At 44.0% G+C, this 25,864-nt stretch overlaps 1 protein-coding gene across 2 annotated transcripts in view; it reads right to left on the bottom strand.

Moving 5' to 3' along the window:
- Window positions 1–25,864, bottom strand: part of DGKB (diacylglycerol kinase beta) — a 784,212-nt gene that overhangs the window by 286,149 nt on the left and 472,199 nt on the right. For both annotated transcript variants that reach the window (XM_089654572.1, XM_089654573.1), the window contains one exon: window positions 13,903–13,967. In XM_089654572.1, the coding sequence (XP_089510698.1) occupies window positions 13,903–13,967 (65 nt within the window). The remainder of the gene's footprint in view (window positions 1–13,902; window positions 13,968–25,864) is intronic.

The following is a 25,864-nucleotide window of genomic DNA, read 5'->3' as shown; positions in this document are numbered from 1 at the left end:
ATTTTCTACAGCAAGGAACTGGCTTGCTTTCTAGGTGTGGAATTTAAAGCTGAACACTGGAGGACTGCCATTCACCTCCAAAGACAGATTGTTTGCCAACTGCTGCAGGACTCTACACATCAGTTCAGCACAGCGGTGATACTTATCACCACAACAGGATCACATTGTCAGGAATGGACTTGCCAATAATGGTGGGACTCACCTGCCTTGTGGGCTGCAGTACCAGGGCTGGCCAGCGGGTGCTCTCAGCAATCAGAGACTCAACCCTGCAGTCAGCCAAACACCTGAAGCTGATTACGGAGGTGTATTTAAGGGATGGCCAGACCTGCAGTCTGGGCCTTGGTGTGTGTTTTTCCATGGGCCCCTGTACCTTGTAACCTGCATTCCTGTTCCTGTTCCTGCCTGACTTGTTGCCGACCCTGCCTGATCCTGACCTCTGCTTAAAGGGACCTCTAGTTAAAGGGACCTCTCTTCTTATAAGGCCAACATTGTTCAAATTAAGATACGTCTATCTTTTTATGTCGGACTATACATTTCCATAATTCTCTGCATCCACCATTGTGGCGTCAGTGGCCTAGAGGAAGCTGATGAGTTAACAAGCCTTTTCTTCCCCCTCTTACTGCTGGTGTTGCAGTTTAATAATTGAAGCTTACTAATGACTGTATAGTTTATTAAACATTGCTAACTGATTATTACTATTTTATAGTGTTTCTATTTTCATGTGTTAACTAGAGCTGTATATCCTAAACCCATTATTCTTGTGGTCTACTCTTTTGAGCAAAGACTAATATAGAGATGTTACTATAGAATTGTGTCTCTTGTATTGTTATCCTATACTTGAAATCAGGGGCGGACTGACAACTCATGGAGCCCCCGGGCAATAGGGATCATGGGGCCCCTGTGTCCTTGCCCAAACTCAAAAAAGCCTATGAAAAAGGTACCAGGGGCATCTCATGGGGCCCCCTACTGACCCCGGGCCCTCGGGCAGGGCCCGAGTTTCCAAATGGTCAGTCCGCACCTGCTTGAAATATGTCTGAACCCAGAGTGTCAGAGGTGTTGGGAGGCAAGGTCAGGGCAACCACTGGGGATAAGCATTATCAAGCAGCCCCTGCGGAGGTAGAGCTACAAATATATTTATTTTTACAATAATGATGATGACTTTTACACTCGGTTCACATTTGTGTGGGTGGTGCCGCTGCGGGACCCGCACAAATACCTGCAGCTGCATCACCTACAAAGAGGAATGCGGGACCTGCAGGTGGGTGCTATTACTTCTAATGCACTTGAAATTGCAACCGGGAACCTCCATTCCCGTGCGGACTGCGATTTCCCAAGTAGTGCAGGGACTACTTCCCTGCGTGTCCCGAGGCACGAGAGTCCATTCAAATGAATAGGAAATCGCAGCCCGCACGACCGCACAGATGTGAACCAAGGCTTAACGCTAGGCAACCTGCTTAAAGATATGTTCATAGTTTGGTCTACAGCTCTTTTAAGATAGAATCTCAAGTTTTAAAAACAAAATTAACTTGCAGATCCTCGATTATTGCCAACTTGTCATTTGAACTAAAAAAAAATCTATTTGACATTATTCAGCGTTTTTTTCTAGATGCTAATCAGACCCAATTTTTCTTAACTGATAACATCTGAACTGGGAATCCCTACATTGTTTTATTTCTTCTTTTATTACATGATGATCACCACTTTCATACTCACTTTGTATGCAAGGTCATCAATGATTTCGGATGAATACATTTTGATTGTGAAGCGTGCGATCGTAATTAGGTGTCTATTATGCATTCATTCTATTCCATGTTTATCATACATACTGTACATTCATCATCTCATTGTGCGTTTCTATGCTTCATATTTTGCATATACTGATGGAGTTCTAAGTGGCTAAACTTTGGAGATAAAAAGTAATTTTCCCAACTTAAAGATGTCCCCTCATTTTCTTCGTCGCTTTCTCTGGTGGATACTTACAGCATCATCAGCAAACATTATTACAGTTTTCTTATTATTTTTCAGAATTCTTGAAAACTGTGCTTAAAGTAGATGTAAACCCAATCACTAAAATCTCATGTAAGCTTTAATACATTAATATCATTATAATAGGCATTTTCAATATTTTCAAAACTGCAACTTGCTTAAAAGTCATGTTTTGATCCTGCCCTGAGGGTTCTTGTTTAAGCACTTCCTGTTAGAGAGTGGCAATGCCCTGTCATTAACTCTCCATTGCACTCATGAGTTGTCACCCTGTCATACAAGTTATATTACAAGTAGGGATGCACCGATACCAAAACCGATACGGAGTATTTTCACGAGTACTCGTACTTGTGAAAATACTCCAGATACCTTAACCAATACTTTGTTATGCGATTTTCGTTAATGGGCGCAAATTGCACCGCAAAAGATTACCATGCAATTTGAACAGGAATGTGATTCCTGTCCAAATCGGATGCAGTTTCCCCACTGCTCCTGTGTGAACCCACCATTTTTCTCTTGGTGTCAGGAAAACTTCTCATCAGTGACTCATGCAGATAGCAAAGGAATGAGGCAGCAGACAGAAATGACAAATTAGGGTCAATTCACTAAGAGGAAAGAAAGTGGCAGGGAATTCAAATCTCCGCCGCTTTGTCTCCTCTTCTACCACTGACACATGCAGGGGCGGACTGACAACTCATGGGGCCCCCGGGCAATAGGGGATCATGGGGCCCCTGTGTCCTTGCCCAAACTCAAAAAAGCCTATGAAAAAGGTACCAGGGGCATCTCATGGGGCCCCCTACTGACCTCGGGCAGTGCCAAGTTTCCAAATGGTCAGTCCGCCCCTGGACACATGGGATGCTTGCAGGGAGGTTTCCTGCACCGCTCCTGTGTGAACACGCGCTATGACAAGCCTGGGTTTACACAGGAACAGTGGCAGAACTGCATGCGATTTGGACCGGAAGCACATTCCTGGTAAAATCGCATGCTATTCTTTGCGGTACAATCTGCGTCCATTAATGAAAATCGCACCACAAAGTGTCGGTTCTCGGTATCGGCGAGTACTTGATCAAAAGTATAGGTACTCGTATTCGCCAATAAAAAAATGGTATTGGTGCATCCCTAATTCTAATGGCCATTTTAACATACACAATATGGCAGCATGGTTCAATGTTGTCACCATAAGGAAACCAACACTGAGAAATGACATGCAACCATCATTGGAGTGCATGTAGACAGGAAGTGGATACAAAGAGGCTGCGGGATCAGCAACGCTGAAATGCAATAAAAATGAACAAAAAAAAACATATTTTATTGAAAACAAACTATATATTTACGATACATTGTGCTTTAGCAAACTAAATATTATTCAGTAACAGAAGCATTCTCAACCAGGGTTCCTACAGAGGTTCCTCTAGTGGTGGTCCCCATCTGATGGTACTCACATAGTTCTGGAGCCAACACCACTCTACAGAGCCAGCAGTATGAGACCAATGATCTTTTTAGCTGTCTGAAAGGGGACCATTCTAACTGTAAGTGGAGCATTCTTCCTACTGGTCACCAAGGTAAGGAGCATTTTTGCTATTGACCCCCCAATGAATTGGATTTAGTAAGGGTTCCTTGAAACTTGAAAACTTTTTTAGGGGCTCCATTAGGGCAGGCTTTCTCAGCCAGGTTTCTGTGAAAACTCAGGGTTCCTCCAGAGGTTGCTAGGGGTTCCTTGAGCAGTGGCAGATTTACCTCCACTTACAAAGACCACCAATGTAAGGGGAACTTTTCCACTGACATGCAATTTAATTAACCCCTTAATGGTTGGCGAGACACAACAGGACACGGGCAGGATTGGCGGGACACAGGCTGGATTAACCCCTTACATGCCGAATGCAGAATGGTTGGAAGAGCACAGCAAGACACTGGCTGGATTAACACCTTACATGCTGAATGGTGGGCAGGGCACAGCAGGACACATTGTGAATTAACCCCTTGTATGCTGAATACAGAATGGTTGGCAGGACACAAGCAGGATCAGCGGGGCACAGCAGGACACAGGCTGGATTACCCCTTGCATGCAGAATGCTTAGTGCTTATCCCTGGAGATTTTTACAGCAGCCGTAGCATGGATTGGGGGGGGGGTTTGGGGGTCTGTCAGTCGTGGGAGGGGGTCATCAGGGAGTGCTGGAGGTTGGTAGTTGGGGGTTAAGGTCTGTGAGCGAAGGCCAGTAGTTGGGATGGTTGGGGGAGGGGACGTTATTGGGGGTGTCGTTTACACTGGCACCGACCGCATCATTTACAGGGTGTATTATTTATTTGGGGTGTGCACTGTGTGCTTCTGGCTAAAAATATTAATTGGGAGGAGGGGGGGGGAGGAGGGGGGGGGGGGGAGTGACACCATGTTTTAATGCACCAGGTGACACCAACCCTAGTGACACCACTGGTGTCAATGGGTCAAGGGGGGTGCTGGAGCTGCAGGACAGGTGTGAGGGCCATATGAAATGGCCTGGCAGGCCAGATGCAGCCCACAGACGTTGTGCTTGGCACATGCTCTAGGGATTAGAGCGAAATGGAAAGTTTGCACCTTCCTGAAATTAAAACTGCAAAAATCTGGAGATTTTGAAAAAATGTATTGGAGTCAACAGAGAAGGTGAACTGAACATGTTTTGTGTGGTTTTTAATGGTGCAATGAGCTTTAAACACATTGCCTCACTAGCTTCTTTTGGTTTGCTTCTCTTTTTTTTTTTTTTGTCTTTTTTTGTGTTTATTACAGAAAGAGAAAATAGATGGGGAGAATAAAGTAAAATAAATTATGTAACATGACAGCGCACAAATTAAAGTGGAACTGCTCTGCATCTGAGCATCACAAACCAAAAAATGCTATTTAATTCATTTTTAATAATCAACGCAAACTCAGCCATCCATCCATGTCTCCATGCTTTATTTTGCTGAGAAATCACTTTGAACCCTCCCCCTCCCCCCTGGCATTTCTGGCAGTGGCCATCTTGAGTAAGGATAAATGATTCATGTATCATTTACTTCCTGGAATCCATCTGCCCTTAGCTCAGGCATAGACTGAGCTGAGAACCTTCCCCTCCAGAAGACTCCTGGGATGTATGACATCATTCGCCTAGGCATGGAAACCAGGAAGTAACTGAAGAAATGGAAGAAAAAGTTTAAAACAAGCAAATATAATATACTTTTCAATCTATTTACTAATGCTAGCAGCATAAGAATTAAAAATAGTTCATAGTTGACTGAGAGAATGAAGTTTCACTTTAAGATCAAATACATATAAAACACAAATATGAAGAACACTAATTGCAATAAACCCAATGACCCTAAATCAACTCCCTCCCTGGGGAATAAAAGAAAAAAAAATAATGATTGGCACCTAAAAAGTCCTGATATGTGGTCACACAATGTAAGTACTACAGTGCAGAAATATTAATGGGTCTTGATGCCTCAACCCATCTGCCAGTTCTAAAATAATATCGTCGTGTTTAAAATCCTAAAACATGCTAATAATTCTGAATAAATTATCCAGAGTGTGAACCATCGCCTGCAAACAACCACTTCCATGGTAAAGCTACTTTACCATTCCGAAATGGATTAAGTGCTTGCCATGCTCTCTATTTGCTAATGCTGCCACATCAGGCTAATGATTATAGTATTAGTCACGAATAATAGAATGATTTCACTGTAAGAGAGGAAGGACATTTGCCTGAGCTCCATCAAAATGCAAAACAATGAACTATAAACTATTATTAAGTACTTTGTGATCAAATTGCAGCCACGAAAATCACTGCGGGTCATTTGCATCAAATTGATACAAGTCTGCAAGAGCAAATAAAAATAAGTTTCACCTATGCAAAATCCAATCAAGAGACCTAGATAGTAAACTCCGAAATGTTGGTCTTCTGTTTCAATGGAAATCAGGTCATTTACATGACACAGGCGTGTAACTTTACCCTAAAGAAAATGTACATGCTGTAATAAGTTGCTATTTCTCACGTGTACATGTGAAAGTCCTCACTAGTCTGACTGCACAATCAATGCCCCATGGACATATGAAGATTGCTAGATGTTACATTTATGGGTGGAAGTAGACCAGTATTTCTCAACTGGGGCACTGTTTAGGTTCCCCCAGGGTGTCACGAGCACGGGAACCAGTTTGCCCTAGATCAGTGGGGGAATCAATGGCGGAGAAGGATCTGGGGGATCTGGTAGATTATCAGCTTAATAATGGCATGCGATGCCAAGCTGCGGTTTCTACCCACATAGAACTAAAATATATTTGAAATATATTTTAAAAATATTCTTCCCAAATATATTGCCATATAATTGAAAAGCTACAATTTCAGCCATATTCAGTATAATTTAAAATATATTTCAAAATATATTTATATCTCACCAACCTGATCCCCAAGTACCGCCCTACCCATACCCTTCGCTCCTCACAGGACCTCCTTCTATCCTGCTCCCTGGTCTCCTCCTCCCATGCACGACTGCAGGACTTCTCCAGGTCCTCCCCTATCCTCTGGAACTCACTGCCCCAATCCATCCGACTGTCGCCTTCCCTCCCCACATTCAGGCACTCCCTCAAAACCCATCTCTTCAGGGAAGCCTACCCCACCCTCACCTAACGGCCATCCTCCCTCATTCCTCCCACCACTTCATCCCCCTCAGCCACTTCATTCCCCTCAGCCACTTCCTATTGTTCCACTACCCCCTCCCTCCTAGATTGTAAGCTTGAAAGAGTAGGGCCCTCTTACCCCTCGTACGCTGTCTGTTTTTGTGGTACTGTGCCATGTATTGTCCCCCCCCCCTATTGTACAGCGCTGAGCAAACCCTTTGGCGCTATATAAACTCGATGTGATAATATATAAATATATATATATATATATATATATATATATATATATATATATACACTGCATGTTGAAATGAGTTTGTTTACAAAATATATGACAAATATTTTTAAAAATACAGTTCAAATATACTGCATGTCTTTAAAAATACAAATTTACATTTTTGGAATGCATTTCCAAATATATGTAAATATATATGTCAAAACGACTTTTATAGGTGGTATAAAAAAATATATTCTTCAGATTTTTTTTTAACATATAAAAAAGTAATTTTAACATACATATTTTTACATATATTTGTAAATGCATTCCAAAAATGTAGATTTGTATTTTTAAAGACTTACAGTATATTTGAAATGTATTTTTAAATATATTTTTCATATATTTTGTAATAAAAGCACATTTCAACATGCAGTGTATATATATATATATATATATATATATATATATTTATTTATTTAAATATATTTTCAAATATATGGAATATAGCCAAAATTGTAGCATTTCAAATATATGGCAATATATTGGGGAAGAATATTTTTAAAATATATTTAAAATATATTTTTCTTTCATATGTGTAAAGCGAGCAAAATCCTCTCTTGTACTTACAGTCGCACGATTTCAAAGTCGGGGGACATGCTGATTTCAGATGTGATTTGCAAGACATTTGACACAGTTGTCTATGCAAATCGCACCAAAAGTAGTGCGTGTACTAGTTTTGAAATCAGTGCGGCTCTGACCAAGTTGGAACCGCACCGATATGACCACTCCAATTGCGGATAATAGGGTGCGACTTGGTATGTGATTTTCAAGGCGCCTGGAATGCAAATTGTATGCCAAGTCGCACCCGATACGACCGGGGGGGGGGGGTTAAAAGAGGTATAGACTACAGAGAGAGATATCATTTCCCCCGGTAAAAATCATTAGTAATACCTCATCTGGAATATGCAGTTCAGTTTTGGGCACCAATTCCCGAAAAAGAACATTGGGGAACTGGAGAAAGTGCAGGGAAGGGCAACCAAACTGATAAGAGGCATGGAGGAGATCAGCTATGAGGAAAGAATAGAGGAACTGAATTTATTCTCTCTTGATAAGAGGAGATTAAGGGGGGATATAATCAACGTGTATAATACATAAGAGGGAATATGATCTCCATGTATAATACATAAGGGGGGATATGATCTCCATGTATAATACATAAGGGGGGATATGATCTCCATGTATAATACATAAGGAGGATATGATCTCCATGTATAATACATAAGGGGGATATGATCTCCATGTATAATACATAAGGGGGGATATGATCTCCATGTATAATACATAAGGGGGGTATGATCTCCATGTATAATACATAAGGGGGATATGATCTCCATGTATAATACATAAGGGGGGATATGATCTCCATGTATAATACATAAGGGGGGGATATGATCTCCATGTATAATACATAAGGGGGGATATGATCACCATGTATAATACATAAGGGGGGATATGATCTCCATGTATAATACATAAGGGGGATATGATGACCATGTATAATACATAAGGGGGGGATATGATCCCCATGTATAATACATAAGGGGGGGATATGATCCCCATGTATAATACATAAGGGGGATATGATCACCATGTATAATACATAAGGGGGGATATAATACATAAGGGGGATATGATCTCCATGTATAATACATAAGGGGGGATATGATCTCCATGTATAATACATAAGGGGGGATATGATCACCATGTATAATACATAAGGGGGGATATGATCTCCATGTATAATACATAAGGGGGATATGATCTCCATGTATAATACATAAGGGGGGATACGATCTCCATGTATAATACATAAGGGGGGATATGATCTCCATGTATAATACATAAGGGGGATATGATCTCCATGTATAATACATAAGGGGGGATATGATCTCCATGTATAATACATAAGGGGGGATATGATCTCCATGTATAATACATAAGGGGGATATGATCTCCATGTATAATACATAAGGGGGGATATGATCACCATGTATAATACATAAGGGGGGATATGATCACCATGTATAATACATAAGTTGGATATGATCTCCATATATAATACATAAGGGGGGATACAGGGGTGGACTGACCACTTATGGGGCCCCCCGGGCAATAGGGGATCATGGGGCCCCTGTGTCCTTGCCCAAACTCTAAAAAGCCTATGAAAACGGTACCAGGGGCAACTCATGGGGTCCCCTACTGACCCCGGGCCCTCGGGCAGTGCCCGAGTTTCCAAATGGTCAGTCCGCCCCTGGGGGATATGATCTCCATGTATAATACATAAAGGGGGATATGATCTCCATGTATAATACATAAGGGGGATATGATCTCCATGTACAATACATAAGGGGGGATATGATCTCCATGTATAATACATAAGGGGGGATATGATCTCCATGTATAATACATAAGGGGGATATGATCTCCATGTATAATACATAAGGGGATATGATGACCATGTATAATACATAAGGGAGGGATATGATCTCCATGTATAATACATAAGGGGGGATATGATCTCCATGTATAATACATAAGGGGGATATGATCTCCATGTACAATACATAAGGGGGGATATGATCACCATGTATAATACATAAGGGGGGATATGATCACCATGTATAATACATAAGGGGGGATATGATCTCCATGTATAATACATAAGGGGGGATATGATCACCATGTATAATACATAAGGGGGATATGATCTCCATGTATAATACATAAGGGGGATATGATCTCCATGTATAATACATAAGGGGGGATATGATCTCCATGTATAATACATAAGGGGGGATATGATCTTCATGTATAATACATAAGGGGGATATGATCTCCATGTATAATACATAAGGGGGGATATGATCTCCATGTATAATACATAAGGGAGGATATGATCTCCATGTATAATACATAAGGGGGATATGATCTTCATGTATAATACATAAGGGGGGATATGATCTCCATGTATAATACTTAAGGGGGGATATGATCTCCATGTATAATACATAAGGGGGGATATGATCTCCATGTATAATACATAAGGGGGGATATGATCTCCATGTATAATACTTAAGGGGGGATATGATCTCCATGTATAATACATAAGGGGGGGATATGATCTCCATGTATAATACTTAAGGGGGGATATGATCTCCATGTATAAATACATCAGTGGTTCATATAGTGAACTTGGTGTAGAGTTATTCCCCCTGAGGTCATCACAGAGGACAAGGGGAAGCTCTTTAAGTCTGGAGGAAAAGACATTTAATCTCACAGTAAGAGCTGTGAAAATGTGGAATAGACTCCCACAAGAGTTGGTTCTGGCCAGCTCAGTGGATTGCTTTAAAAAAGTCCTGGATTCTTTCTTGGATACACAGAATATAACTGGATACTAACATTTATAGGTAAAGTTGATCCAGGGAATATCAAATTGCCTCTCGGGGGAACAGGAAGGAATTTTTTCCCCTGCATGAGCAAACTGGATCATGCTTTGCTGGGCTTTTTTGCCTTCCTCTGGATCAAATGTGGGTGTAGGATTATAACTTTTTTTTAATGGTTGAACTGGGTGGACTTTTGTCTTTTTTTAGCCAGACTAACTATGTAAAACTATGTAAACTGTCATGAATTGTCATGGTGTAGACAGGCTGGCCACCAGCACCATAACAACCAATAACGCTTTAGTATGCATGCCAACATCTGTTGCAATGGTGTTGGTAACCGGCCTTCACAAGCCATGGCAACTCAAACGTTGATCCGGGGAATGAGGCATGTAGGGCTGCCCACAGCATTCAGGAGAGGATGGAAGTCTGTCTTCTCCAGACCTGCTCCACCTCCTGCCCTCTGTTGCATTTTCGAAGCCAAAATGTAGGGATGAGATGTAAAAAGGGAACTGTGTGATGGGGTAACTCTGATGTAATGAAAAAACTCTGGATGGGAGAATTTTATGTCATGGGGAGGACCTCTGAATTGATGGGGGTCTACTGACATGAAGGGGGGCTCTGATGTAAAGGGAAGACCTCTGATGTGATGGTGAAATCTCTGATGTGATGGAGGGATCTCTAATGTGATGGGGAATCTCTGATGTGATGGTGGGGGCTCTGATGTATGAAGGGGCCTCTGATATGATGGGGGGCTACTGATATGAAGGAAGCTCTGTTGTGAAGGCGGGCTTCTGATGTGAAGGGAAGTCCTCTGATGTGATGAGGGGCCACTGAAATGAAGGGGAGGGGGGTTCTGGTGATGTGATAGTGGGAACCTATGTTGTGAAGGAGGGCTTTTGATGTAAAGGCAGGACCTCTGATGTGATGGGGGGGGACCAATGATGTGATGGGGGGACCTCTGATGTGATGGGGGAATCTCTGATGTGATAGGGGTTCTCTGATGTATAGGGGGGGGGGCTCTGATATGACGGGGGCTACTAACTGGAGGAAAAAAAATCAAAACTAATCTCAGAAAACTATTTTTCTGAAAGAGTAGATGCTTGGAATAAACTTCCAGCAGAGGTAGTGAGCCAGTCAACAGTAAATAGCTTCAAACATGCTTGGGACAAGCATAGATCTAAACTCAGACAAAAAAAGTAAAAAAAAAAAAAACACAACCCCCCCCCCAAAAAAAAAAGACTCAATGGACCACTCAGTCTTTTTCTGATGTCCCTTTTCTATGTGAACGGGGCTCTGATGTGTTGGCGGGCTTCTAATATCAAGGTAAGACCTCTGATGTAATGGGGGAATCTCTGATGAGATGGGGGGCCACTAAAATGAAGGGGGGGGGGGGCCAGGGGCAGACTGACAACTCATGGGGCCACCGGACAATAAGAGATAATGGGGCCCCCTGTATCTCCACCTACACTCAAGCCAAAGCCACACCCACAAAACACCCCACCTACATATTGCAGCTCAGATGTGTAGAAAGGGCATTAAAAATAATAAAAAATATAATAAAACAACATTGTGGACTCTCCCCTCCATTCATACCAAGCCCTTCAGGTCTGGTATGGGTTCTGAGAGGAACCCCCAAGCAAAAATTAAAAAAATATGGCGTGGGGTCCCCCCAAAATCCATACCAGACCCTTATCCGAGCATGCAGCCCGGCAGGTCAGGAATGTTGATGGGTACAAGGGCCTCTTCCTCACAACCCTGGCCTGTGGTTGTGGTGGTCTGCAGGCAGGGGGCTTATCGGATTCCGATACACCCCCCTGCCCACAGACCCCCACATCCACCGGCCAGGGTTGTGGGGAAGAGGCCCTTGTACCCATCAACATTCCTGACCTGCCGGGCTGCATGCTCGGATAAGGGTCTGGTATTGATTTTGGGGGGACCCCCACACCATTTTTTTTTTAATTTGGCGTGGAGGTTCCCCTCAAAATCCATTCCAGACCTGAAAGGCTTGGTACGGATGGGAGGGGGGACCCCACGCCGTTTTTTAAATATTTTTTTTTTAATTGCCGGCAATTCTTTCTTTTACATCCAACTGTTAGCTGGGAACCCCGCTGACAGCTGAAACATTAACGCATGGTCTTCATTACTAACATACTGCATGACTTAAAATTATAAAATAAAGCATGCTGTATTTTAGTAGGTTTTTTTTTGGTGAATTCAGACGTGTTTTTTTTTTTAAATGCTATGGGGTGTCCTACCACATACTCGGATGCGGTAAGATACCGCTTACTGAATTGTGCCCAGTGAGCCTCTCACCGGGCCCCCTACTGACCCCGGGCCCTCGGGCAATGCTCGAATGCTCAAATGGTCAGTCCGCCCCTGGAGGGGCTCTGAAGTGATGGTGGGAACCTCTGGTGTGAAGGAGGGCTTTTGTTGTGAAAGGGGGATCTATGACATGCAGGGAGACATCTGATGTGAAGGGGGAAAATCGTATGTGAAAGGGGCTAATGATGTGAAATGGACACCTATGATTTGAAGGGGAGCTTCTCGTGTGGACCTCTGATGGGAGGAGGGGCTTCTTCTGTAATGGGTGGACCTCTGATAAAATGGAGGGGGGATCTCTGATGTAATGGGTGGATCTCTGATGTGTTGGAGGGTGGATCTCTGATGTGTTGGAGGGGGGATCTCTGATGTGATGGGGGGATTCTAATTTGATGGGAGGGGCTCTAGTGTGATAGGGGGACCTCTGATGTTATGAGGGACTTCTAATGTGATGGGGGGACCTCTGCTGTGATGAGGGAACTCTGATATGATAGGGGGACCTCTTATGTATTGGGGGCTTCTGATGTGAAGGTGGAAAATCTTATGTGAAGGGGCTTCTGATGTGAAATGGGCACCTCTGATGTGAAGGGGAGCTTCTCGTGTGAAGGTGGGACCTCTGATGGGAAGCAGGGGCTTCTTCTGTAATGGGTGGACCTCTGATAAAATGGAGGGGGGATCTCTGATGTAATGGGTGGATCTCTGATGTGTTGGAGGGGGGATCTCTGATGTGATGGGGGGACTCTAATTTGATGGGAGTGGCTCTAGTGTGATGGGGGACCTCTGATGGGAAGGATGGAGCTTATGTAATGGGTGGACCTCTGATAAGATGGAGGGGGGACCTCTGATGTAATGGGTAGATCTCTGAAGTGTTGGAGGGGAATCTCTGATGTGATGGGGGGGATTCTAATTTGGTGGGAGGGGCTCTAGTGTGATGGGGGGACCTCTGATGTCATGAGGGACTTCTAATGTGATGGGGGGACCTCTGGTGTGATGAGGGAACTCTAATATGATAGGGGGACCTCTGATGTATTGGGGGCTTCTGATGTGAAGTTAATGTCATTATGGCAGTTCTGCACATTGTCCCAGGCTCAGGTTTCTGATTGATAAGTAATATTCAAGCTTTTTACCAATTACATTGGGGGGACCTCGAGATTATGCATACTTTTAAAGGGTGCCCCAACTTTAGAAAGTTTAGGGAATACTGAACTGGACACCCTCAACTGAATATAATAAAAACATAAAAAGTCCAAACAAAATATTTATTTTACAATTATTACAAGAACCGTTCATAACACTCAAGCGTCACCACATCTTACCTACTGTTGAACTTTTCTGGATGTTTTTCTCGCATCATGTGAAATCTGTGAGCTATTGATGCATCCTGTGAGGAAAAAAAAGTATATTTTCATTTCTATGTTTTCTAATAGAAAGGCGATGTACATTTTAACTGCATAAAACTATTTTACATTTTGCCAGGAACCTACGACATTCATTCTATAGATTCACATTGCACAGACGCTTCAGTGATGGAGGGCTGACCAATGACGTAACCACAGACAGCATGGTGACATCATTGTCTCTCAGCCGCAGTGATGTCACTATGACAGCAAGTTCCACAAGGTTTATCAGTGGACTCCCAGATTGCAAGATTTAACCAAAATTAGTGCTGAACTCCCAGCAAATATAAAAGACACACGTGAATTCATCTCTGTGTTTATTAATATATTATTAAATGCATTTTTTTTAATTACAAGCAGGGGAAGTATCTGTATTGACCTTGATATAATCTTCTTGTAGCGTCAACAACAGAGCTCAGAGAGGAAGAGGGAGAAGCAGCACAAAAAGCCAAACAATTGTGCTACAGTGCTCATGTAACATTATAGTAGGAGGAGAGAGCAGAGAATTAAGCTCATTATCAGGGGCGGACTGACAACTTGTGGGGCCCCTGGGCAATGGGGCCCCTGTGTCCTTTCCCAAACTCAAAAAAGCCTATGAAAAAGGTACCAGGGGCATCTCATGGGGCCCCCTACTGACCCCGGGCCCTCAGGCAGTGACCGAGTTTCCAAATGGTCAGTCCGCCTCTGCTCATTATCTTCTTCATTGCTCAGTCATAGTTTGGATAAGAGCCATGCTGCCCATGAGGACAACTGAGGTGGCATGGCGTAGGGTGGCACTGAGGCCAGAGTGTCTATATTAGTGCATTTTCAGCCCCCGGACCACTGGCTTCATAACAACCAACGATGCAGGCCACCAGTGTAGTAGCAACAGGTGATGCTATGCAGCCCAGACTTCTGGCATCCTAGCAATCAATGGCACTGAGCAGCCCAGGCCATCAGCATCCTAGCAGCCAAAGACACTGTGTGGCCCAGGCCACTGGTTTACTGGCAACTAATGATGCTGTGCAGCCCAGGCTGCCAGCATCCTACCAGCCAAGGATGCTTTGTGGTCTGGGTCACCAGGATCCTAGAAACCAATGACACTGTGTGGAAGGAACTGTCAGCATCCTAGCAGCCAAGGACACTGTGTGGCCCAGGCCACTGGTGTACTGAGAACCAATGATGCTGTGCAGCCCAGACTGCCAGCATCCTACCAGCCAAGGGCACTGTGTGGTCCGGGCAACCAAGATCCTAGCAACCAATGACACTGTGTGGACCAGGCCACCAGTAGCCTAGCAACCAATGACATTGTGTGGACCAGACCGCCAGCATCCTAGCAACCAATGACATTGTGAGACCCAGGCCACCAGTTTATTAGGAATCAATGACATTGAACAGCCCAAGCTGCATGCATCCTAGCAGCCTCAGACGCTGTGTGGTCTAGGCCACTAGCATCCCACCAACCCATGTCACTGTATTGAACAAGCCACCAGTATACCAGCAACCAATGACATTGTGCAGCTCAGACTGCCAATGTCTTATCAACCAAGGACGCTGTACATTTTGGGCTGTCAGCATCATACCAACCAATGACTCAGCCTTGGATATATATATTTTTGATCTGTGTAAGTATCAAGCTGTTTTCCTGGAGCTCAACTTTAAAGAAATGAAGATAAGCTGAAATATTTCATCCCATGCAGAAATCACCAAAGCAATGCATGAATGATGAGCTCACATCCAACATTTGTTCTTACAATCATATCTACATCTGTATAAGCAACAAGTGCTATGTTCCCACATACATTAACCCTACACTCATTATGCAGTTGATGACGCAAATGCACAACTTCAGACAATGGTGGAACACATGGAAGGCTTCAGGATGAGATTGGCATCTTTTACATTGTGCTTGTACAAAGCGAAGCATTTGTGAAGCTATTGTTTTAAGTTCACCACTTTTTATCTGTGCTGTCTATAAAAACAAGTGTGCCAGTAAGCGTGGCAGTGAGGTTATTGTTTTTTCTTTCTACACCATATTTCCCCCCCCCCTGTCCTGAGGTTCTGCAAACTGAATAGAGCTTTGACCTACGGCGGCACTTACTGAAGCACCAAGAGCAACAATGCATTACGTGAGACTTGAGTAGGACACAAGAATTGCCTTGATGCCACTCCAGAGAGCATTTGGTTTCCCCTCCTAAAATAAGCCCTTAGGCTCTTCTCGCTCACCCCCACATCAAGGTCCTTTTACGGCTGTACACAGCATCAGCATAATAGAACAGCTACCCCATTGTACCCCATAAGTACTGTAAAACATGAAAAAACGTTTGCCGTACTGGTCAAAGGTTGCCCTCAAAGGTGGCCCTCAAATGTAAGGTTCTCTACCTGCCTTTTGGGAAGATAAGCACACCAATAACAATGAGGCAACTGCAAGAAATGCAAACCAGAAAATTGGCTGAAACTTTTGTTTAAAAAAATGTCCTTTTTTTGGTATAGAACCTTGTGGTGATTCACTGTAATGTGTGTGGTCCAGGGGCGGACTGACCATTTGGAAACTCGGGCACTGCCCGAGGGCCTGGGGTCAGTAGGGGGCCCCATGAGATGCCCCTGGTACCTTTTTCTTAGGCTTTTTTGAGTTTGGGCTAGGATTCAGGGGCCCCATGATCCCCTATTGCCCAGGGGCCCCATGAGTTGTCATTCCGCCCCTGGTGTGGTCCTTGAGACTGCTCATCAGGGAGTTCTGCTGGATCCTTGGAAGAGATTACTCCTGCTAGACTTTTGGAGAAAGATTTTACGCTGCAACAAAAGCCAACGTTTTTTGGGGGCTCAACACTCCCCTTCATCAGGGTCTGTAGAGCAATAAGCATAGGTTAAGGGATGCTGTCCAGCACTGAAAGGTGGAAGTAGGCATATACAGATCATACTCTGTCCAGGGTATCTCTGTCAAAGCATTATTATACAGGATTTATATATTATTATTATACAGGATTTATATATTATTATTATACAGGATTTATATAGCGCCAACAGTTTGCGCAGCACTTTACAATATAAGGGAGACAGTGCAATTGCAATACATTTCAGTACAGAAGGAATAGGAGGGCCCGGCTCATGGAGCTTACAATCTAAAGGAAGGGGGAGGTGATACAAAAGGTGATAGCTGCGGGGGATGATCTGGAGGAGGTGATTCAAGTACAGTTCTTAGGTGGAGGTGGGGTAGGCTTCCCCGAAGAAGTGAGTTTTCAAAGATCGCCTAAAGGCATACAGGGTGGAGGCTGACTGGACATGCTGTGATAGGGAGTTCCAGAGGATGGGAGAGGCTCTGGAGAAGTCCTGGAGGCGAGCGTGGGAAGAGGTGATGAGGGAGGTAGAGAGGAGGATAACATGGGAAGAACGGAGTGGGCGATTTGGGCGATATGTGCGGATGAGGTTGGCGATGTAGCTAGGGGCAGTGTTGTGGATGGCTTTGTAAGCTGTGGTTAGTATTTTGAATTTTATACGTTGGGTTAGTGGAAGCCAGTGGAGGGATTGGCAGAGAGGGGCAGCAGTCGCTGATCGATCTGTACACACCTACTTGGGTTCCAACTTACAGTCCAGGATAGCATCCCTCACCAATGTTTATTGCTCTACAAGCCCTGATGGAGGGGGAATGCTGAGCTCACAAAACGCATTTGATTTTGTAGCAGGATAAAATCTTGAAAGGACCGTAGGTACTTGTGTGGTGATCCCATCCTTTCAATAGTTTAAAAAAATTCTATGAATAATTCAAATTCTGCCTAGATGACCTTGGCTTGTCCACATTAAGGGCTTAATTAAAAAATGTGCATAGCTATTCATCCAATCAAACTGCATGTACAGTACATTCATTCTGTGCAAATTAACCTGCATTAGTTTTAGGGATTTGTCTTGTATAAGTCTGTGGCTCCTGTCTGAATAGGGTAAAATGTGAATGTTGCTGGTATTTCCACTACTTTTCAGATGTTCCTAATTTATTATTTTAGGTTATTTTCTTTCCTGGTTGAATGTTCCTAGGCTATAGTTTTAGGATATTTGCATTTCTGGTCCCATGTTCCTAGACTATTGTCTTAAACAGCCCATAGATGAGTCTTTTTTTTTTTTTCCCTTTCAACCAGCAGGTTGAATGGTTGGATCCAATGTGGATTGGGGAAGCTTCCCTGCTGAGCTATTGTATTCTAACAGTGGGGAGACTTCTTCGCTGTCAAAATATGCTGATCAGCACTGCAGCCTATAAGCCTGCGGTGCTGATTGAGCGAGGAAAATCCGTCAGGATAGTTGTAGAGAAGTCCACTGGCTGATCAAGTTTTGTACAAACAGCCTGCCCATATATGAATCTGAAATTTGGCCATTTCAATCAATGTATGGCTGACTCTAGGCTATTTTTGGGTGAATGTTGTAAGGCGATTTTTTTAAGGATATTTTCTCTTCTGGTTGAATGCTCTAAGGGTATTTTCTCCTAGGATACAATATTCTTAAAGCGAAGTTCCATCTGAAAAAGAAAAAGAAAAGTCAGCAGCTACAAAAACAGTAGCTGCTGACTTTCAAAATACAGATGCTTACCTGCCCCTCGGTCCCACGGTGTCCTCACCACCGCTGGTTTCACCGGCCGTCTTCTCTCCTTGGCGCCGGCATCTTTAGTGTGGGCAACCGGCTGTGACAGCTTGCAGCTTCCCAACCGGGTGCCTACTGAACATGCACCAGAAGTGCTGCACTTTGTGAATGGCCCCGTAGTCTTCTGGGACCTGTCACGCATCCCAGAAGACTACGGGGAGGGAGTGGGGAGGAAAACTTCCGATTGCCTTAGGCGATCGCAGTGGAAGAGGGAGGGGTACCTGTCAAATTTGCGTACCCGCTCCCCAAAGGTGCCAATCCTCAATTGGGAGCGGGGGACAAAGACTTAAAGTGGAACTTCCCCTTTTGGGTGGAGTTCCGCTTTAAGGTAATAGGGAATGTTACATTCACCCTGCTAAAGAAGACTTAAAGAGATTGCCTTAGGCGATCGCAGAGGAAGAGGGAGGGGGTACCTGTCAAATTTGCGTACCCGCTCCCCAAAGGTGCCAATCCTCAATGGGGAGCAGAGGACAAAGACTTAAAGTGGAACTTCCCCTTTTGGGTGGAGTTCCGCTTTAAGGTGATAGGGAATGTTACATTCACCCTGCTAAAGAAGACTTAAAGAGGAAGTAGCCTACTCTCAGCCCCATTCTAAGCCTAATCTATCTAAGCTGTGAAAAATAAAAATCTCTATACTCGCCCGTTCTGCAGCCGCTCCGGTCTCCAGCTGAGCCTTCTGTGTGCTGGAGACAGCCGACAATGGCTAGGAAATGCCTGGGAAGTGACTTCACCCATAGAGATACTATGGGGCTTTCGTTGTCAGTTGCCTCTCCTGTATACTCCTACACACTGAAGCCACCACTGACAGCTCAGCCTGGGACCGGACCGGAGCGGCCGCAGAACAGTATAGCCATTTTTTTCTTTGCAGCTCTAGATAGATTATTATTATTATTATTATACAGGATTTATATAGCACCAACAGTTAGTTTGCACAGCGCTTTGCAAAATGAAGGCAGACAGTGCAGCTACAATACAATTTGGTACAAGAGGAAACAGAGGGCCCTGGTCATTAGAGCTCACAATCTAGGAGGAATAGTTGAGTGATACAAACAGTAATAGCTGTGGGGGGATGAGCTGATGGAGAAAGTAAAAACACAGTGCATTAGTTAGAAGCAGGATAGGCTTCTTTAACCTCCCTGGCGGTCCGATTATTTCAGATTTTTGGTGCTGCAAGCGGTACCATTATTTTGCATGGAAATATGTAGTTTTTTTATTGTAGGCTGTAATTTATAGGAATAACTCACTGAAATCTGTCCGAACAAGTCTAGTAAACATAAAATTTGAAACACGAAATCATAAATTATAATTTAATAAATACTCATAAAAAATAATAATATAATAATAATAAATTTAATTCAATAATGTAATCAAACCAAAAACACTGAAATTTGAAATATAGCGCCAAGTTCGCACATCGCTGAGCAAAGTCTCAGAATCGTTTTCAGTGTCTGATGAGGAATTTCCCCCACGAATCATTATCACTCAATTCTGCAAGTGGTTCTGATTTACTATCGCTGTTCTCTAGCCGGTCTAAAACCGCTTTTGACCTAAAAGGACGCTTTTTGGACGCCATGGACGTTTCTCAGTTTCCAGGCAGAAAGAACAGACAAAATGCAGGCAGGGCGCAGGACAAAGCACTCGGGACAAAATGTATGTGAAATGGTTGAAACAGCAATGTTTTACTATGTAAAATTTGTTTGGAAAAAAATTACATTTTTTTAAATTTTCAAATTTTCCGCCGCCGCCGCCGGCGGCGCCCGTACGTCCCGACGTCACAGGGACCAGAACACAGAAGCCGGATGCCGGCATTGGCCGGAGGAGATGGCCGGGGATGCTGCAGGGGACGCATCGTGGGAGTGAAGGACAAGGTAAGCTCTGCAGGGACTTCCTGTGCAGCGTCGCATGGTAAGCCCGAGTGTAGCTCGCGGTTACCGCTTTTGTTACTGACATTTTACCCCGAGCTACACTCGGGAATACCGCTAGGGTGGTTAAAGAGAAAGGTTTTCAGGTATCGTCGAAAGGTGGATAGATTAGGAGATAGTCAGGCAGATTAGGGTAGGGAGTTCCATAGGATGGGAGAAGCTAAGGAGAAGTCCTGGAGGCTAGTATGGGAGGAGGTTACACTGGAACTAGAGAGCAGAAGGTTTGGGGAGAACCAAAGAGAGCGGTTTGGTTGATCTCTTGAGACCAGGTTGGTGATGTAGCTGGGGGCAGAGTTGTAGATGGCTTTGTAAGTTGTTTGTAAGATTGGGCTTAGAATGTGGCTGAGAGAAGGTTTAGAGTTAGTTAGGATTTGCCTTTACTTCCACTTTAACTATCAGAAAATAACTTTTTTGTATATATATACATTTCCCCTCTAAAGTGTTGTTTTTTTTTTGTTTGTCTCTTTGTTTTTTTGGGGGTTTTTTTTGCACTCATGTTAAAATTTGTATTTAAGCTTTAACCCCTTCCCGCCGACGCCTCCCAGCCCTTTAAGAGATTCAGACGCCGGGAGGCGGGGCGGTTGGGGCGTGGTTTAGGAATCATGTGACCGCCGTGATGACGCGTCACGGCGGTCACATGATCGGGAGGGTCCCGATCGAAAGAGCGGACCGGGACCTTTCCGTGAGTACCACACATGTGTCCTGGGAGCGCGCAGGGCGCGCGCTCTCAGCACATGTGTATTTAGTTACATGGACGCAAATGTGCAGCCGCTCGCCGTCTAGGCCCAGACGCCGGGAGGCCGCACATTTGTGTGCGGCCGGCGCAAAGGGGTTAAAATACGTAAAACCCCCTGTAGTTGCAATTTTTTTAATGTTCCATGATATTTGCACAACTGTTTTTCAAATCTATATTTTTAGGAAAAAATATGTGAAATTTTTTTTGAATATACTACAATTTTATTGCACACAAGTACAATTTAATCCTCAATTTTTTGTACATAATAAAAGTATTGGAGAGTACATAGATACCAAATGTGTCAAGCTTTAAAACTTTGTGTGTCCACAAAACGGAGAAGCATTATGGTACCCCAAATTATCAAGAGAAAGCCCTTAAATGCCTTTACAGCTTATCAGTTTGGACTAAACCATAAATGATGGCCCTAGTATTGCTGCTCTCACTCCAATGTTCCTGGAGATGAACATGTATGATACAACTATTATTATTATATTATTATTATACAGGATTTATATGGTGCCAACAGTTTCCTCAGCGCTTTACAATATAAAGGGAGACAATACAGCAACAATACAATTCAGTACAGAAGGAATACGTGTGCACCCTGCTTGTGTGTTTCCATTTGTGTGTGTACGCAGTGTGATGGGGTTACTTTAAATTTTAAATAAAATTTTATTACAATTTTTTTAAACTTTTTTTTTTTCTTTTAACTTTATTGCTGTCACAAGGGGGCTAACAAGTTCCCTATGTAATGGCATTGAGCAGGTGACAGGTCGTCTTTATGGAAACACTACCCCCACAGTTATCAGCCTCCCAGATCACTTTTACATGATGGCCCGGAGTCTCTGGGTGTTGTAGTATGCCAAAAGCTGAAGTAGTCAAAAAACATTTGTCTACTGGCACAGTTGTGAAATCTCTCTTATTTTGGCCTGTAGATTATATTGTAAAGCGCTCTGCAAACTGTTGCCGCTATATAAATCCTGTAAAATAATAATAATAAGGACAATCAACCAGGACATAGACAGGCTATGAATTTTTGGATTCTTGCTTGTCATTCCAGGCACATGTTTAGATGTTTTTAACTTACTTAAAATGCTGCTTACTGTTCTCTCACTCCTGTGCTCTGTGCCGGCAGTGCAGAGTAATGGCCACACCCCACATCAAGGCATTTTGGGATTCATATAACTCCTCCCAATGGCAAGCCCACTGCTTGCAACAGGACTTTATTATTATTATTATTATTATACAGTATTTAAAAGCACAATAGTTCGCTCAGCGCTGTACATTACAAAGGGGGACAGAACATGTGACAGAACAATACCAATACAATGCAAAACATGAGGGGATCGAGGGCCCTGCTCTTTCGAGCTTACAATCTAGGAGGGAGGGGATAGTGGCACAGGAGGAGATAGCTGTGGGGGATGGAGTGGTAGGAAGAGTGGAGGAGGTCGGCAAGTTAGCAGGGGGTGGGGTAGGCTTCCCTGAAGAGATGGGTTTTCAGGGTGCGCCTAAAAGAGAGGAGAGTAGGTGATAATCTGATGGGTTGGGGCAGGGAGTTCCAGAGGATGGGTGACACCCTGGAGAAGTCCTGGAGGTGGGCATGGGAGGAGGAGACCAGGGAACTAGAGAGAAGGAGGTCTTGTGAGGAGCGGAGTGTGCGTGCTGGGCGGTACTTGGATATTAGGTCGGTGATGTAGTTCGGGGCAGTATGGTGGACAGCTTTGTACATCAGTGTTAGGATTTTGAATTTGATCCGTTGCGCAATAGGAAGCCAGTGGAGGGATTGGCAGAGGGGGGTGGCGGAGATGGAGCGGTTGGAAAGGTGAATGAGTCTGGCAGCCGTATTCAGGATGGACTGAAGCGGGGATAGCCAGCGGCGAGGCAGGCCAGTGAGGAGGGAGTTGCAGTAGTCGAGTCGTGATATGATGAGGGAGTGAATGAGCTGTTTAGTGGTTTCTGGGGTTAGGAACGTGCGGATTTTGGCGATGTTGCGGAGGTGGAGTCTGCACGAGTTTGTTAAAGACTGGACTTGGGGCTGGAAGGATAGGTTGGAGTCCAAAATGACACCAAGTACTCTGGCCTGCGGGGCGGATTTGATGGTGGCATTGTTGGACGTGATGGAGAAGTCAATGGGGGGTGGTGTCCGGACTGGGGGGAAGACTAGGAGCTCGGTCTTGGAGAGGTTCAGTTTAAGGAAGTGGAGCGACATCCAATCTGATATGTCGCTCGGTAGGTGTGTGATTCGGGCAGAGACTGAGGGGGTGAGGTGGGGGTTTGAGAGATCTTGAGAGTCTTTGAGAGGAGTACTGAGGCAGGATGCTGTGATGTTTTCAGGAAGCTATGTACAGCACCCTGCCAACACCTTCCACCAGTCACTCCTGTGCTCTGTGCTGGCAGAGCTGAGTAATGGCCACATCCTTCATCAAGGCATATTGATGTTTACATAATTCCTCCCATGGTACGGCCCACTGCTTGCATCAGGCCCGAGAACCTTTGGGAGAAGTACTAAGGAATGGTGCTGTGGTGCTTTCAGGAAGCTATGTAAAGCACCCTGCTTGCCCCTCCCACCAGCCACTCCTGTGCTCTGTGCTGAAAGAGCTGAGTAATGGCCACGCCCTTCATCAAGGCATATTGATATTCACATAGCTCCTCTCAAGGGCCAGCCCTCTGTTTGTATCAGGACTAAAAACCATTCAGAGGAGTACTGAGGAAGGGTGCTGTGATGCTTTCAGGAAGCTATGTACAGCACCCTGCCTGCCACTACTGTGTTCTGTACTGGCAGAGCTGAGTAATGGCCACACCCTTCACCAAGGCATTTTGATATTTGCATAATTCCTCTGCTTACATCAGGGTTGAGAACTCTTGACAGTAGCGCAAAGACAACGTGCTGTGATGTTTTCAGGAAACTATGTAGAGTACCATGCCAGCCCCTCCCAACAGTCATGATTTGCATTGCATAGAGAAGCTCAGAGACCTAGTGATGACATCAATGGGTATAAAATAAGCTACAGAATAAAAACAAATAGGTATTATTAAAAAAAAATAAATCATTAGCATGTTGATGTGGGATGAAGGGAATTGGAGGAACCAAAGAAGGCAAGATATAAGAATAAACTTCAACTTTAAGGCAAATAGCCTGAAAATATTCCTTCAAAAGCATCGGCCTCAACTGCAACTAAAAATCCATATCGCTATTCCCTGCACAGCCGTTGCTTCCCAGACAAAGGAAGTTTTTCATTCATGAATTATTTCTTATTAATACAACGTCTACGAAACAGGAAGCATTTTTGCGCTGGAGATTTGTGAGCAAATTACATAGATTATTAAGGACAACTGCAGCACGAGAACGGCTTTTCACTCCGCCGTATAACTGACAACATTATTTTAGGATCAATCTCTATGCTGCTACGGTGGTTAGACTTAAAAGGGAAGCTATGGCCTTCTAAATGTACACATGTGACATTGATCAGTTTAATGTAAACATTCTTATCAATGTGTCTTAAAGTAGAACTCTAGATATTGTTTTTTAAAACTGAACTTCAAGCAAACAGCTAAATGCAGCGATGAAATACGTACATGGGAGCTGCTTTACCTGCCAAAGGATTTGTATTTTTGTCCATCCAGTCCTGAGATTTACACAGCTCTGACACACAGGGCAGGACAGGAGACCTGATTTATCTCTGCTGCAGATAAATGACACCTACAGGTGTTACCACGCCCACAGTACATGACTGGACAGTGAAAGGAGAAGCAGCAGATTGATAAGGTCATCTCTCTGTTACTCTGCTCTCTTCCCATATCAGCATGTTTCTTGTTAGTGCATGATGACTATAGAACACCTGATTGACTTCTTGTGCTGAACAGCTCTGCTGTACAATGGGTTCTGTCGCTATATGTCTTTTTTGGGTGTTGTATTGATATACACTGCTCAAAAAAAGGAACACTTTGAAAACACATCAGATCTCAATGGGGACAAATCTCCTGCTGGATATCTATACTGATATGGATGAGGTAATGTTAGGAACGTAAGGATGCCCCATCATTTGATGGAAATGAAAATGATCGACCTACAGAGGACTGAATTCAAAGACACCCTGAAAATCAAAGTGAAAACATGATACAGCAGGCGAGTCCATTTTGCTGAAATTTCATTGCAGCAACTCAGAATGGTCCTCAGTAGTTTGTATGGCCCCCACGTGCTTGTATGTATGCCTGACAACATCGGGGGAGGCTCCTAATGAGACAATGGATGGTGTCCTGGGGGATTTCCTCCCAGATCTGGACCAGGGCATCACTGAGCTCCTGGACAGTCTGTGGTGCAACCTGGTGGCTTCGGATGGACCAAAACATGACATCCCAGAAGTGTTCTATTGGATGTAGGTCAAGCAAGTGTGGGGGCCATTCAATGGCATCAAATGCTTCATCCTCCAGGAACTGCCTGCATACTCTCCCCACATGAGGCCGTGCATTGTCGTGCACCAGGAGGAACTCAGGACCCACTGCACCAGCGTAGGGTCTCACAATGGGCCCAAGGATTTCATCCGGATACCTAATGGCAGTCAGAGTGCCATTGTCTAGCCTGTAGAGGTCTGTGTGTCCCTCCATGGATATGCCTCCC

This window comes from Staurois parvus, unplaced genomic scaffold, assembly GCF_062004578.1.
Source record: "Staurois parvus isolate SC_StPar_1 unplaced genomic scaffold, SC_StPar_1.0 ptg000779l, whole genome shotgun sequence".
Classification (NCBI taxonomy): domain Eukaryota; kingdom Metazoa; phylum Chordata; class Amphibia; order Anura; family Ranidae; genus Staurois; species Staurois parvus.
This window is presented reverse-complemented; position numbering and strand designations above follow the sequence as displayed.